Below are 14,968 nucleotides of genomic sequence, written 5' to 3'. Positions count from 1 at the left end.
CATCCATCTATCTATCTATCTATCTATCTATCTATCTATCTATCTATCTATCTATCTATCTATCTATCTACCTATTTATCTATCTATTAATGCCAGTCAATTTGAGTGTTCAGTTGACTGAGTTTCATGTTTTATGAATAAAAGTTTTAAATAATAATAATAACAACAACAACAACAACAATGAGGAGACGTTGGAAGGGACCTTGGAGGTCACCTAGTCCAACCCCCTGCTCAGGCAGGAAACCCTACCATTTCAGACAAATGGCTCTGGGACTTCAGAATTCAAACAGACAAGCACCTACAACATAATACCCCAGGACTTAACACTTGTCGATAAGAAAGACAAAAAAGTCTGGATAGTGGACGTGGCGGTGCCTGGAGACAGCAGAACAGACGAGAAAGAAGTGGAGAAGATAACAAAGCACAAAGTCCTACAAAGAGAAATGGAAAGACTATGGCAAAGGCAAGCAAGTGTGGCACCAATAGTAATAGGCACCTTGGGTGCAATCCCAAAACAACTGGAGCACCGCTTGGACACCCTTGGCATTGACAAATTCGCCATCAGTCAATTGCAAAAGTCGGCCTTACTAGGAACTGCTTCCATCCTGAGACGAGATCTGTAACACCATCAAACATCCACATGTACCTATCCCAGGTCCTTGGTAAGGACTCGATAGGTAGACAAAAATGCCAAATCCAGTCTGAACATCTGGCTGACTGTGCGATGATCAATAATAATAATAATAATAATAATAATAATAATAATAATAATAATAATAATAATAATAATAATAATAATAATAATAATGGGAATGTTGGGATGACTCCTCTGAGTCATGGCAGAAGGCATCCCCTTCTGAGAGAGAGCTGTGACCTACTTTCCAACAGTATCTTCGACACAACGTATGTAAGAGATGACAAAAGACGAACCTGCAGGTGGTGGTCAAAGACATCATCAATCTGCACTCTCTATGCCAGGGATAGGCCACCTTGGCTCTTTTATGACTCGTGGACTTCAACTCCCAGAATTCCTGAGTCAGCCGTGCTGAGGGGAAAGGGAGAGGTTTCCAAACTGAGCCATGCTGGCTCTGGAATTCTGGGAGTTGCAGTCCACGACTCATAAAGGGGCCTAGGCCTAGGCCAGGGGTAGGCAATCTTGGCTCTTTTATGACTCGTGGACTTCAATTCCCAGAATTCCTGAGCCAGCATGGCTCAGCTTGAAAACCTCTCCCTTTTCCCTCAGCATGGCTGGCTCAGGAATTCTGGGAGTTGAAGTCCACGAGTCATAAAAGAGCCAAGGTTGCCTAACCCTGGCCTAGGCCTAGGCCGCTTTATAACTCGTGGACTTCAACTCCCAGAATTCCTGAGCCAGCCACGCTGAGGAGAAAGGGAGAAGTTTCCAAGCTGAACCATGCTGGCTCAGGAATTCTGGGAGTTGAAGTCCACGAGTCATAAAAGAGCCAAGGTTGCCTACCCCTGCGCTATGCTCTTCGGCATCCTTCTGAAATCCTGAATCATTTAAATCAGGGGTGTCAAATCAGCATTGTGGTTACCCTTGAGGGGCAGGTGGGTGTGGCCAGGGTGGGCATGGCCTACTGGTTGGGCATGGCTGGAGTGGGTGTGGCCTACTGGGTGGGCATGGCCAGCTCTACATTGTTTGCGTCAAGGGTGCCTATGGGGGCTGGGCAGGAGTGGGACAGATCTGAGGGTCTCTGGCAGAAGGAGATGGGACTGGGGCAAGTGCCAAGGCATGGTCCACTGGAGGAGCCTCACTGTTCTTCTCAGGCCATGCGTGTGTGGGGGGGGGGGCTGGACGGTGGTGCGGAGGTCAAATGCCCAGCCTAGCCCTCAAGCACCCACAGCACTAAGCCCACCCCCACTTCCCCAACGGGGTGCCCAGCTGCTGTGCTTGCTCTCCTTAGCCAGGTTGCTCATGATGGGTATGAGGGCAACGTCAAGAGGGAGGCCCACTTCCTCTCCATGTGAGGAGACCTGGCTTTGTATCCAAAGCTTCCTTAGCAATAGGATGGGAGACCACCCAGTTTAGGCCAGGAGGAGAGGGCAAGGGGATGGTGAAAGGGCAGCAGAGAAGGACTAAGGCAGGACTTCCCTCAGGCCCTTCCTCTCCTTCCTTCCTTCCTTCCTTCCTTCCTTCCTTCCTTCCTTCCTTCCTTCCTTCCTTCCTTCCTTCCAACAGTGATGGGAAAATATTTGAGATGAGGGAGGGAGAAAAACAGGCAAGAAACGCAGCTGGGGAAGTGTCATCCTTCATGAGGAATGAAGAAATGCACCATCGCCTGGAAGTGGCCAGCATATGGCCCTCTCCTCACAGTGCCGAGGAGCTGAGCCGGTGGCACAAATTTTGTGATTCAGGGTCAGCCTGTGGGTTCGGCAGTTGGGTCGGACGACTCAGAGGAGGAGGAGGAGGGGGTGTTGAAGAGCTTGCTGAGGGGGTTGGACAGCTTGATGAGAGCCCTCAGCCAGGCCCCTCTCATCTGGTCACGACGCAGACCCAGCTGTGTGAGCCTGACAGCGTGGATGAAGATGACCCACAGCTGGCCCTGTTCAAGGACGCCCGACGCAGGAGGCAGTCAATCAGGAGTAAACAGAGGAAGGCAATGGGGCTCCTCGGAAGGAGGCAGAGAGAAGCCACGCCCTGAACTGTATTTAAGGGGGAATGCGTGGGAGGGCTGGTTTGCTGAAGGCAACCGCTTGAAAAGCTCCTGTTTCTTGGTTCGTGTCTTGTTCTATTTGTTTTTGTAGCAATAAATTTGGCAGGCATAATTCCAGCCTCTTGCCTTCTTGTAAAAGGGGTTGTCCCTGCCTTTTCTGCAGGGCCGGTAGCAGGCTGGTACAGAACAACAAATCTGAAGAGAAGCACAACGCTGCCCAGCCCCTAGCCTGCCCGAAGTAGGCAGGGCCATGTGCTGGCCACTTCCAGGTGATGGTGCATTTCTTCATTCCTCACAAAGGATGATACCTCCCCAGCGTGCACCCAGGGGACAGGGCTGATGCGGAAGGGACCGGTCCCTCACTGTTTCCAGATGGCCTTGTGGATCTAAGACTGAATGTATTTCAGCATAGATGACCACCACAAAATTGTACATTGGCTCCTGGCCGGCCTGGGCCGGAGCCAAGGCAGCGGGGGCCGTTCCCTCACTGTTTCCAGGATGGCTTTGCGGGCCACATGAAACCACTTCGCGGGCCGGATCTGGCCCCCGGGCCTTGTGTTTGACAGGTCTGATTTAAATGTTCTGTACTTCCTTTGCAGATCTTCACAGGAGCTTCACTGCGAAGATTTAGTTTGAGGACAGATTTCGTTCAAGTCAGCCTGAATTTGGCTGAATTTGGTCCGTGTTCTACTTCAGAAGTTCGCATCTATATTAATTTTAGTACATGTTAAAAAAAAATCACAGTAGGAGAGAGTACATTAATTTAGGAAGGCAGGTGATAAACTGAGATATGTAGAGCTGGGTTGTTTTTTAAAAAAAAAATTCCTTTCTATTTTAACCATCTTATTTGCTTACCTCTTAAGAATATTAGAAACATTACAGGGAAAATGGTAAAAATGCAATTTATTTTCCAAGATTATACACAGCGTTTGTTCATTCATGCCAAGTGCTTCATATCACCCAGGAACAGAGAATATAATGCCTTTCACAATCTCTATTTTCTGAGAGCTGTAAAATAATTAATGGGTGTGGAGAGGACCTGAGAGGACTAACAACAAAATATTTGCATAGAGTGACATTTAGCACATAATCATTTGCAGAATGAATCCAGCCAAAGCTGGGTAACAATCAAAACAGATAACAAACTGCAAGAACTGGTTATAAATATTTCCCCAGTGGCACAGTTAAATTTATCAAGCTCTCTATCCACAGGAATTATCAGTTCGACAGAAAAAAAGAAAAGGAGGGGGAGGAGGAGGAAGAGGAGGACGAAAAGGAGGAGGAGGAGGAGGAGGAGGAAGAGGAGAAGGAGGAGGAGGAAGAGGAGGAGGAGGAGGAGGAGGAAGAGGAGGAGTTAAATATGAATTTTTAATGCAGCTGTTTCCAGAAAATAAAGTTGGATTGAAAGCAATACAGGTAGTTCTTGACTTACAACCACTCGTTTAGTGACTGTTCAAAGTTACAATGGGACTGGAAAAAATGACTTACGGTCATTTTTCACACTTACGACCGTTGCAGCAACCCCAGGGTCAGGTGATCAAAAGTCAGATGCTTGGCAACTGGCATGTGCTTATGACAGTCGCAGACTCCTGGGATCACGTGATCCCCTTTGACGACCTTCTGACAAGCAATGTCGATGGGGGCACCAGATTCACTTACCAGCCGGGTTACTAACTTAACAACTGCATTGATTCACTTAACAACGTCAGCAAGAAAGCTCGTAAAATGGGGCAAAATTCACTGAACCACCGTCTTGCTTAGCAACGTAAATTATGGGCTCAGTTGTGGTTGTGAGTCAAGGACTCCCTGTATGAGAAAGGGATCTTTGTTTACCATAACCCACGTTTTCTGACTACTCAGTCTGTATAGGATTAGCGCCAAAGAATTGAGGCCTTTGAACTATGGTGCTGGAGAAGACTCCTGCGAGTCCCTTGGGCTGCAAGACGATCAAACCGGTCAGTCCTAGAGGAGATCAACCCTGACTGCTCTTTAGAAGGCCAGATCCTGAAGCTAAAACTCAAATCCTTTGGCCACCTAAGGAGAAGGAAGGACTCACTGGAGAAGAGCCTCATGCTGGGAAAGGTTGAGGGCAAGAGAAGAAGGGGACGACAGAGAATGAGGTGGCTGGATGGAGTCACTGAACCTGGAGCCGTGAGCCTAAATGGACTCCAGAAGATGGTAGAGGACAGGAAGGCCTGGAGGAACGTTGTCCATGGGGTCGCGATGGGTTGGACACGATTTCGCAGCTAACAACAACATAGGATTAGATTGGAAGAAAAACAAATTTGGGGATTTTTAAAAAAAAATTCCAAGTATGGAGGGTATCCTCCCTTTCCCCATTTCACTGCTAGTCTTCTGGATCTGCAGTCTTATTAGACAACATTCTTTTTATTTTATTTTATTTTATTTTATTTTATTATTTTATTTTAATATTTTTATTTAAAAAATTTTAATTTAATTTATTTATTTTTATTTTATTTTATTATTTTATTTATTATTTCATTATTTTATTTTATTATTTTATTTTATTTTATTTATTTTGTTTTATTTTATTATTTTAATTTAATTTAATTTAATTTATTTTAATATTTTTATTTAATTTTTTATTTCTTTTTTATTATTATTTTATTTTATTATTTTATTATTTTATTTTATTTTATTATTTTATTTTATTATTTTTTATTTTATTTTATTTTATTTTATTATTTTATTTTATTTTATTTTATTATTTTATTTTATTTTATTTTATTTTATTTTATTATTTTATTTTATTTTATTTTATTTTATTTTATTTTATTTATTTTATTTTATTTTATTATTTTATTATTTATTATTTTATTTTATTTTATCTTATTATTTTATTTTATTTATTTCCTGCCAGGACTGTTCGCTGTTCAGTTGTGGGGGGTGCTGAAAAAGCAACTTTGAGACCACTCTCCACGTTAACAACCTTTCCAGGTCTGCAAAGCAAAGGGAAGCAAACGTCAGGTCAAAAGCAAAACTGCCATTCCCCTTAGTGACCACTTTGCGTAACGCCTAACTTGACAGTCCCAAATAAGGACAACCTGTAAAAAGAATGCTTCAAGTTATAAGACGGGCTTGTAAGGATCGCCAGTCAACGGGTTTCTCTTTTCTTCTTTTGAAAGGCACTCAGTTACTCGCTGAAAGCTCGAGAACTTCAGTCAAGCAGGGAGCAAATGAATAAATCGAAGTGTCAATGCTGCTAACATCGGATGTTTTTGCCTTGACAACAGATGAAATTGTAGCCATTTTTTCCCTTTCGCTTTTCAAGTTAGATGATGCTGGGAGGGGGGGATGTGAATGAGAGTCCAGCTAGACTTAACAACACTAAACTTAGCGTGAGAATCAAGGTTACTGAGCCCAGAGCTGATAAAGAATTGGTGGGCTGGAGAGCTGGAGAGGAAGCCTGCGCTTCAAGCTAATTGGGGAATGTGATTTATGACCGTTAATTGGAGGAGGGAATTGTGCTTTGATACTATGTGCCCAGGGGAGGGGAATTAAGTTTTTGGCTTCGATTATCTAAGTGCCGATATTATGCTACTTGAATAAAAGATTCTTTAAGGTAAACAACACCTCAAAGTCCTTTGAAGAGTTTCATCTGTTGGAACTATGACACGAAGTATATGTAAATAAAAATTAACTGATGCCGTGAAATATGTTACTGGGACTATAATTAAACTTAACTTGAAACGTATGATTACGCTCTACAAAACATTGTTCCTAAGTTATTCTTCCACAGCTGACAACAGTGATAATAGATTTGACAGGAATAATTCATAGAATTCGTTCCTATGAGAAAGAGCCACAAGAGGCCAGGAACCGCAAGACTCGTTTCAAAGATGGGTTTGCAAAAGCATCCCAAATTCTCCAACAGGTCCATTACAGCATAGCTTCCCAGCCTTTGGGGCACCAGGGACTGGTTAGGTGGAGAAAGGTTTTTCCGCGGACCGGAGGACATGTGGTTTTGTGTGCTGCCTGCATCCCGCGGATGGGGCTTTGCTTGTTTCTGTGGATCGGTGGCTGTCATACCGCGGCCTGCTATTGGTTCACAGACCGGGGGTTGGGGACCCCTGCGATAGAGGAACGCACGTAGAAAGAGAGGGAGTAGAGAGCAATGCTTACTAGATTGCTCCATTAATTCTTAAGAACTACCCAAAAGCCTACTAGACAACATTCAATGTGTGAAATGTTCATAGAATTAGTATTACAATTAAGAGCCGTGGTGGCGCAGTGGTTAGAATGCAGCATTGCAGGCTGACTCTGCCCACTGCCAGCTGTTAGATCCTGACCGGTTCAAGGTTGACTCCATCCTTCAAAGGTTGGTAAAATGGGGACCTAGATTGTTGGGGGAAATATGTGGACTCTTTTAGAGGGCTGTAAAAGCATTATGAAGAGGTATATAAGTCGAAGTGCTATTGCTATTGCTATTCCATTCCATTGCCCTGGTGGTGCAGTGGTTAGAATGCAGTATTGCAGGCTGACTCTGCCCACTGCCAGCAGTTCGATCCTGACCGGCCCCAGGTTGACTTGGCTTTCTGTCCTTCCGTGGTCAGTAAAATGAGTACCCAGATTGTTGGGGACAAATAGGCTGACTCTGTAAACTGCTTAGAGGGCTGTGAAGTGATATATAAGTCTAAGTGCTGTTGCTACTACAGGCAGTCCTCCGCTTACAACAGTTCATTTAGTGACCTTTCACACAACGAATCCTGGCAAACCCGAATGATAACTGAACGGCATTGGGAAAAAGTGACGTATGACCATTTTTCATGCTAATGACTACTGCCGCATCCCCACGGTCGCGTGATCAACATGCGGACACTTGGCAACTTGTGTTTACGACAGTTGCGGTGTTCCCTTTTTTATTTTATTTTATTTTTTTTATTTTAATTCTATTTATATCCCGCCCTTCTCCGAAGACTCAGGGCGGCTTACAAGCTTAGCAGTAGCCTTCATTCTATGTATATGCCTGCTTATTAGGGCTTTCACACACACACACCCAAGCGGCATTATTACAAAGTCATCTTAATTGCCCCCAACAATCTGGGTCCTCATTTTACCTACCTCGGAAGGATGGAAGGCTGAGTCAACCTTGAGCCTGGTGGGACTCGAACCTGCGCTAATTGCAGGCAGCTGGTGTTACTTGAGGAGGCATTAGCCCACTGCTCCACCAAGGCTCTTTTGCACCGCCTGACGAGCAAAGTTGTCAGGATAATAATTTAACAGCTAAACAGCTGAGGTAAAGTTGCAATGTAATGTGGACAGTGCAATGATAGGATGATGCAATCATAGGAATGACTCAAGAGGGTCTTTGTCTGTGCCTTTAAGAGGCTGAGTAGAAAAGGAAAGTTTTTTTTCCTGGAGTTTTTCTCTCTCAAACACCTGTTTGACGGCTGTAACTGCTGTATTTGAGATTGCTGGATTATCAGGTGTACGTATTCTATGTCTGGTGTATATCTGTAGATATAGGGTAATATAAACCACATTGAATTACAAACCACTATGCATTGTATTTACTCCTGGGCTACCTCAGCACAATAAGACTGTGCACGCTCTGACAAAAGTCAGTGGGGAAGCCAGAGGTTAAGTGTTGCTAACTGAAAAACTGCAGTGACTAGTCATTGATAGTAACTGTGGCAAGGTCACAAAAACAGGGCAAAACTCACTGAGCAACTGTCCTGCTTAGTGACAGAAATTGTGGGCTGCATTGTGGTGATGGCGAGTCAAGGACTACCTGTTATCGCTGCCGATCATTCTGATCAGATCGCTGCCCCTCTCCAGGTACACACCTTGTTTGCGCACATCCTCCACGGCGGCCACCAACTCGTCCTTCAAGTCTTGGCTTTCTTTTGCAATCTGTTCTCCTTTCTCCAAGAAGTTCTGAGTGGCTTGTTCAACCGAAGCTGCGAGGACGTGGGCCTTCTTGGACCGCCCTTTTTTCTTCCCCGAAGGCCCCTTGTTGCTTGTGTTGACGAGGGTCGTCACCTTGGGAGGAGAAAGCAGGAAAGTCAGTTAGGTATCGTTGTTAGTTTTGTTCTGCGCACGATTGTCCTAAGAGACCTATTGTGGTATTTGTGAGAAGCCTATTTCTCTCTCTCTTTCTCTCCCTCGCACACGCGTGCTAGTCGTTTCCGACTCTAGGGGCCGGAGCTCATCTCCGTTTCAAAGCCGAAGAGCCAGCGCTTGTCCGAGGACGTCTCCGTGGTCATGTGGCCGACATGACTAGACGCCAAAGGCGCACGGAACGCTGTTACCTTCCAACCGTCGTGGTCCCTATTTTTCTACTTGCATTTTTTAACGTGCTTTCAAACTGCTAGGTTAGCAGAAGCTGGGAAGAGTAACAGGCGCTCACTCTGCTACGCGGCACTCGGGATTCGACCCACCAAACTACCGACCTTCTGATCGACAAGCTCAGCATCCTAACCCACTGAGCCACCGCATATATATATATACACACACTGCTCAAAAAATAAAGGGAACACAAGATAAGACATCCTACTATTAAATACAGTACATTGTGTTGTTTAAGTGTTTCCTTTATTTTTTTGAGCAGTATACACACACACACACTTATATATATATATATAATTTTTATAAATAACATTCTTTGGTATTCAGCAAACAGCATGTTGTCTGGATTTATGTGTTTAAAAAAAATCAGTAATAATTAGTTTCTATAGTTTCATAATCAATATGCTAGTTAATAATATCTTCGCTTCACCCGATTAGTCTTCTTCTTATTGATACATATTTTGTGTTACATAACACATATCACATTCCTTTCTCTCTAACTTGTTTTTTCTAGCCATTGATACAAATTGTCCCATGTTCTGAAGCAGGGGTCCTTGACCTTGGTAACTTGTAAGACCTGTGGACTTCAACTCCCAGAATTCCCCAGCCCAGCCATGGCTGGGCTGGGGAATTCTGGGAGTTGAAGTCCACAGGTCTTACAAGTTGCCACGGTCGGGGACCCCTGTTTTAAAGTATACCAAATCTTCTTTCTCTTTTATCTTCAGTGTCAATCTGTCCATTTCTGCACAATCTAAGATTTTCTTAATTAATTCTTCCTCCGTTGGTAGGTTTTCATATATTTTTCCCCCCACTACTGAGCAAATACTATTCTTGCTGCAGTTAATACAAGTAAAATTAAGCATATGCATTCTTTCTCACATTTCTTTTTCATTGAATGCTGCGGTTTTGCGAAGGTCACTTAAAGGATGATATCTGCAGAACTGAACATGGTCTTAAAGTTGCCAAGCTTGGGGACCCCTGTTCTAAAGTATACCGAATCTTCTTCCTCTTTTATCTTCAGTGTCAATCTGTCCATTTCTGCACAATGGCAGGGTCTCCAGCTAGGATGGAGATAGGAGAGAAGAGGAATGGCACGTTTAGAGTCTTTTTGCAGGGCGGGAAGCCAGTCAGACTTGGACTTCCCCTAAAATCCCAGCAACCTTTATCTGGCTGTTCCCAGGAGAATGCAGTGAGCCTGGTGAGATTCTTGCAAATAGGTGGGCAGCAATAAAGAAGCAACTCTGATCATCTCATAGGGTAGTGGTGGTGAACCTATGGCACGCGTGCCAGAGGAGGCACTCAGAGCCCTCTCTGTTGGCATGCATGCCACTGCCGTCAGCAGCAGGTCCATCAGGCTACCAGTGCCCCGGAGCAGGAGCCACACCTACCACAAAGGAGGCGAAGTGGCAAACTTGCAAGCTCGAGTAGAGGTGGTAGAGCAGAGGTCACCAACCATCGTCGATTGGTGAAGAAAAGGGAGAGGGAAGCATTTCACAGGCGCGCATGCGCGCACGGGGCCGCGAGCACGCACTGCAAATGGGGCGGGGCTACTGCCTGCATGATACTCACTAGCCCTGCCCTGTTTCTGTGCGGTGTATTTGCACCTTGCGGGGCTGTGGCAGCCATTTTTGTGCCCCTGGGTTTTGAGTGCCAGAGGCGCCTCTCTGCCTCCCCCCTTGAGGGCACCACAATGCTGATGCAGCCCTGGCACTTAACGATAAATAAGTGGGTTTGGGGTTGTGGTTTGGGCACTCAGTCTCTAAAAGGTTCACCATCACGGTCATAGTGCCATTCTGGTTCCTTGTCAGTCAGGTTAGTACGGGAGTAGGTTGAAACAAAGGTCAAAGGTAAAGGAGTCCCGGCGGATTTTACTCCGCTAGATGTTGCTGACTCTAGGGGATGGTGCTCATCTCCGTTTCAAGGCCACTGAGCCAGCGCTGTCCGAAGACATTTCCACAGTCATGTGGCCAGCATGAGGTCACAGAGTGCTGTTACGTTCCCACCGAAGTGGTACCTGTTCATCTACTCGCATTTGCCTGCTTTTGAACTGCTTGGCTGGCAGGAGCTGGGGCGAGAACGGGGGCTCGCCCTGTCTCATGGCGCTCAGGCCTCAAACCTTTCTAGTCGACAAACCCAGCATCTTAAGCACTCAGCCACCGCGCTGCCAGTTGAAACAAGCCTCCTCCTAATTATCATTTAAAGTTTTCCACTGTTTAATTGGTTAAAGCAGAGGTCCCCAACCCCCAGGCTGCGGCTTGGTGCCAGGCCACAGCCTGTTGGGAACTGTTCTGTTCCAGCCTACGACCAGCCCTGTTTTTGTGACAGGGACAACCCCTTTTTCCTTTTGACAAATTAATAGGCTGGGGGAAAAACCAACCCAAATTTATTTGCAGTTCCAAAATGATAAAGTCTTTCAAACAAAAAAGCAGCAAAATATTTTCTTCAATAAATGATTCAAAACATCAAACAAGAGTCAACAAACAAGAGTCAAACAGATTAGAAAGAACAGACCAGGATTCTCTTTGAATGTCTCCGAACAGTTGCCTTCAGCAACCAGCACCGCCCACACCTTCCCCTTTTATTATCAGTCCCAAGGCGTGGCTTCTCAATGCCTTCTCCTCCTCTCACTGAGTTGCCTCATTGATTTTCTCTGCTCTGCTCTGCTGGATTGCCTTCTGCTTCTAGAGTCTCTGAACAGATTCAGCTGTGACTCCTCTGAGTCTGATACCTCCTCCTCACACAGCTGAGCCTCCTGAGGAACACAATTGGAGGGGCCAGGCTGAGAGTCCTGCAGTGCATCAGAGCCTCCCTCCGACACCAAAGACTCTCCAAACCCCTCCTCCTCCTCCTCCTCTTCCTCAGATTCTTCAGACTCAGCTGCTGGGAGCACAGGCTGACACTGAATCACAACAGGAATTGTCAAGTGGAAGTCGAGCGTGTGCACGCATGAAGCTACAATTCTGCACTGCACATGTGTGCCCCAAACCATCCCCTCTTTCCCCCCCACCCCATTGTCTGTCCCCACAGCTAGAAAGGTTGGGGACCGCTGGTTTAAAGAATGTATTTTTTTTCAAACTGAACTGTTCTTTATCTTAATAACCTTTCATGGAGGGTTGATTGTACTTTTGCTGTTACATATCTATAAGGCCACCTGAGCTGTTCATGATGTAGGCGGCTCATACCCTCTTTCAGGCCCAATGTATAGATGGGAAAGGATAATAGAAGTAGCAAACATGACCTCCCTCCAAGAGAGAAAGTCTTGAGGGAGGCTGTGTTACTTTCGATCGAGTGTTTGCATTTGATTGCCTGTGCTACATCGCCATTCAGGCATAAAAAGCAGCATAATTGCTTCTTGTGCACGCAAGGGAAAGTCAGGCCTCATCTGGAACTTAAGTAAATTCACATCTCCACAGGTTGAGAACCACTGCATTAGGTAAACACGGTCCAGGGCTGTGCTTCTCCTGGCTTCTATTCAAAATTTCCTTTAAAAAATACCAAACACCTCATCCATCTTCAACAGTCCTCGAACGATAAAGATAAAATGATTCCTTCTTAAGAAACTGGCTTCCCAAACCTCGGGTTTATTTCTCTGGAGGCAGAAAGCCACAGATTACTCCATCTCTTTGCCTTTTTCTCATTTCTCTTTCAATAAAGCACTGACAGCCTGCCAGTTCGTGGGGATTTCAGATCCCTTCGCCAGGCCTCCATCGACTACATTTCCAAAAGAATGAAAACTGTGCTCCTTCCGAGCAATTTGACCAAGCATTTGGGGTGCTGCTGTGGCGCAGCGCCAATGTATTAAGAATACAGATCCATCTCCCACCTTCGCCCAATCAATATGTGCTTCTGAACTTCGTCTTCTAGAGCAGGGGTCCCTAACCCCCAGTCTGTGGACTGGTACCGGGCCGCGGCATGCCAGCAACCGGTCTGCACAAACAAGCAAAGCTCCATTCGCGGGATGCGGGCAGCACACAAAACTCCTCCTCCACCGATCCACGGAAAAACCTCTCTCCGTGGAACCGGTCCCTGGTGCCCAAAAAGTTGGGGACTTCTGTTCTAGAGAAGGAAGAATGTGTATGGGAATTAGTTAGACATAACAACATTGTAGTAGTGTGTGATTCAAGGTTGTTTGAAATAAAGAGACGATAAGAAATGGCGGGTTGGAGAACTGGAGGGAAAGCCTGCATTTGAAAATAATTGGGGAATGTGATTTATAACGGTTAATTGGAGGAGGGAATTGTGCTTTGATACTATGTGTTCAGGGCAGGGGAATTCAGATTTCGGCTTCGAACATGTACGTGCGGACATTATGCTACTCGAATAAAGATTCTTTAAGGTAAACAATGCCGCGCAGTTCTTTGAAGAGTTTCATCTGTCGTAACCATGACGTAGAGTTAGACACGCATAAAAAAAGGAGTGAGGCTCTCATTTATGCAGCCACAATAGACAGTTTGAGTTATTTAACACCACTTGAAGATGCTGGTATACCTTTGCCTTGTAGCCTGACAACAATTTTTTTTAATTACATTACACAATTAGAAATGTTTTACCAAATCAGACCTATTCAGCAAAGAGATTTACAGAGATTTTTTTTCCTAAAAAAAAAGAGTTCTTACATCTAAAATAGCATTCGCTCATTATGTTGTAATTTCTCAATGCAGCCCACGGAATCACTCTAAAACTTTTGCTTCTGTTTGGAAATACTCCCAATACAATTACGGCAGTTTTCCTTACAATTTGGCACATCGCTAAAATGTTAATTCTCGGTGACTGCCTGACACACAAGCGGAGCAAAAGGAAGAAGGAGGAGGAGGAGGAGGAGGAGGAGGAGGAGGAGGAGGAGGAGGAATCCAGGATAGCAACAATGCTAAATATATAATCTCACTGTTACAGAGGTACAATCATCTAAATGGACAGATGCCACAGTTTCCTATTCTACACAAAGGGACTTTATGCGTGATGTCAAATGGTCACCTCTGAATGTCTCGCACAAATCAAACTCACTGCCCTAAGAACAAAAAATGAACCACAAAATCCAGTTCAAGGTTCAAAACAGCTGCACGCTGGGAAAAACATCACAAATAAGAACATCACATGGGTGATTGCTACATTTGCAGTGGGGTTTCCTAAAAATTATAGTCATTATACTGTTTGCTATAATTCAAAGCAAACTAAGGCTATTCTAGGCATAACGAGTTTATGACAACACTGCTAACATCGGATGTTTTTGCTTTGACAACAGATGGAGATGCAGCCATTTTCTTCTTATGTTTTACTCTTTAGAGTTAGAGTTAGATGATGCTGGGGGGAGGAATGTGTATGAGAGTTTAGCTAGACATAACAATACTGAACCTAGTGCGAGAACCAAGGTTATTGAAATAAGAGATGATAAGAATCGGGGGGGGGGGGGGCTGGAGAGCTGGAGAGGAAGGCTGCGCTTCAAGCTAATTGGGGGATGTGATTTATGACGGTTAATTGGAGGAGGGAATTGTGCTTTGATACTAGGTGCTCAGGGGAGGGGAATTCAGTTTTCGGCTTCGATTATGTTAGTGCCGATGTTATCCCACTCAGATAAAGATTCTTTGAGGTAAACAATGCCTCGAAGTTCTCTTGTAGAGTTTCATCTGTCAGAACCACGACAGTTTACAAATCAATAACTGAACCATGAAAAGAAAAAAAATCAAATAACGCAAACTGGCTTTTAAAAACCATCAACCAATTTGAAAGTGGACAGCTGTACGGATATTTGTCCTAATCCACAGATTCAAATGAGCACTGTGGAGGAGGCTCTTAACGCATGCCCTGTTTAAGTCAAAGCAGGCCCCTCTTTTGCACCCATCTTATTCTCTCCCCATCTTTAACATTACAGTCGGTTTGGCCTGGTGGTTAAAGTAACAGGGCTCGCAACTTGGGCGTCCTCCTGGATTCACGACTCAATTTTGAAGACCATATAGGAGCCGTGACCAGGGGGGCTTTTGCCCAGGTTC

The 14,968-nt window shown here is 44.8% G+C and overlaps 1 protein-coding gene across 1 annotated transcript in view; it reads right to left on the bottom strand.

Moving 5' to 3' along the window:
• Window positions 1-14,968, bottom strand: part of LOC308671223 (catenin alpha-2) — a gene marked incomplete at both ends in the record, with an annotated part of 512,303 nt that overhangs the window by 449,164 nt on the left and 48,171 nt on the right. Inside the window, one exon of the mRNA XM_081333323.1 lies at window positions 8,480-8,675. Coding sequence (XP_081189449.1) covers window positions 8,480-8,675 — 196 coding nt within the window. The remainder of the gene's footprint in view (window positions 1-8,479; window positions 8,676-14,968) is intronic.

This window comes from Vipera berus (assembly GCF_964194415.1).
Source record: "Vipera berus genome assembly, chromosome: 7".
Lineage (NCBI taxonomy): Eukaryota > Metazoa > Chordata > Lepidosauria > Squamata > Viperidae > Vipera > Vipera berus.
The sequence above is the reverse complement of the archived record's forward strand: the minus strand, read 5'-3'. Positions and strand labels throughout refer to the sequence as shown.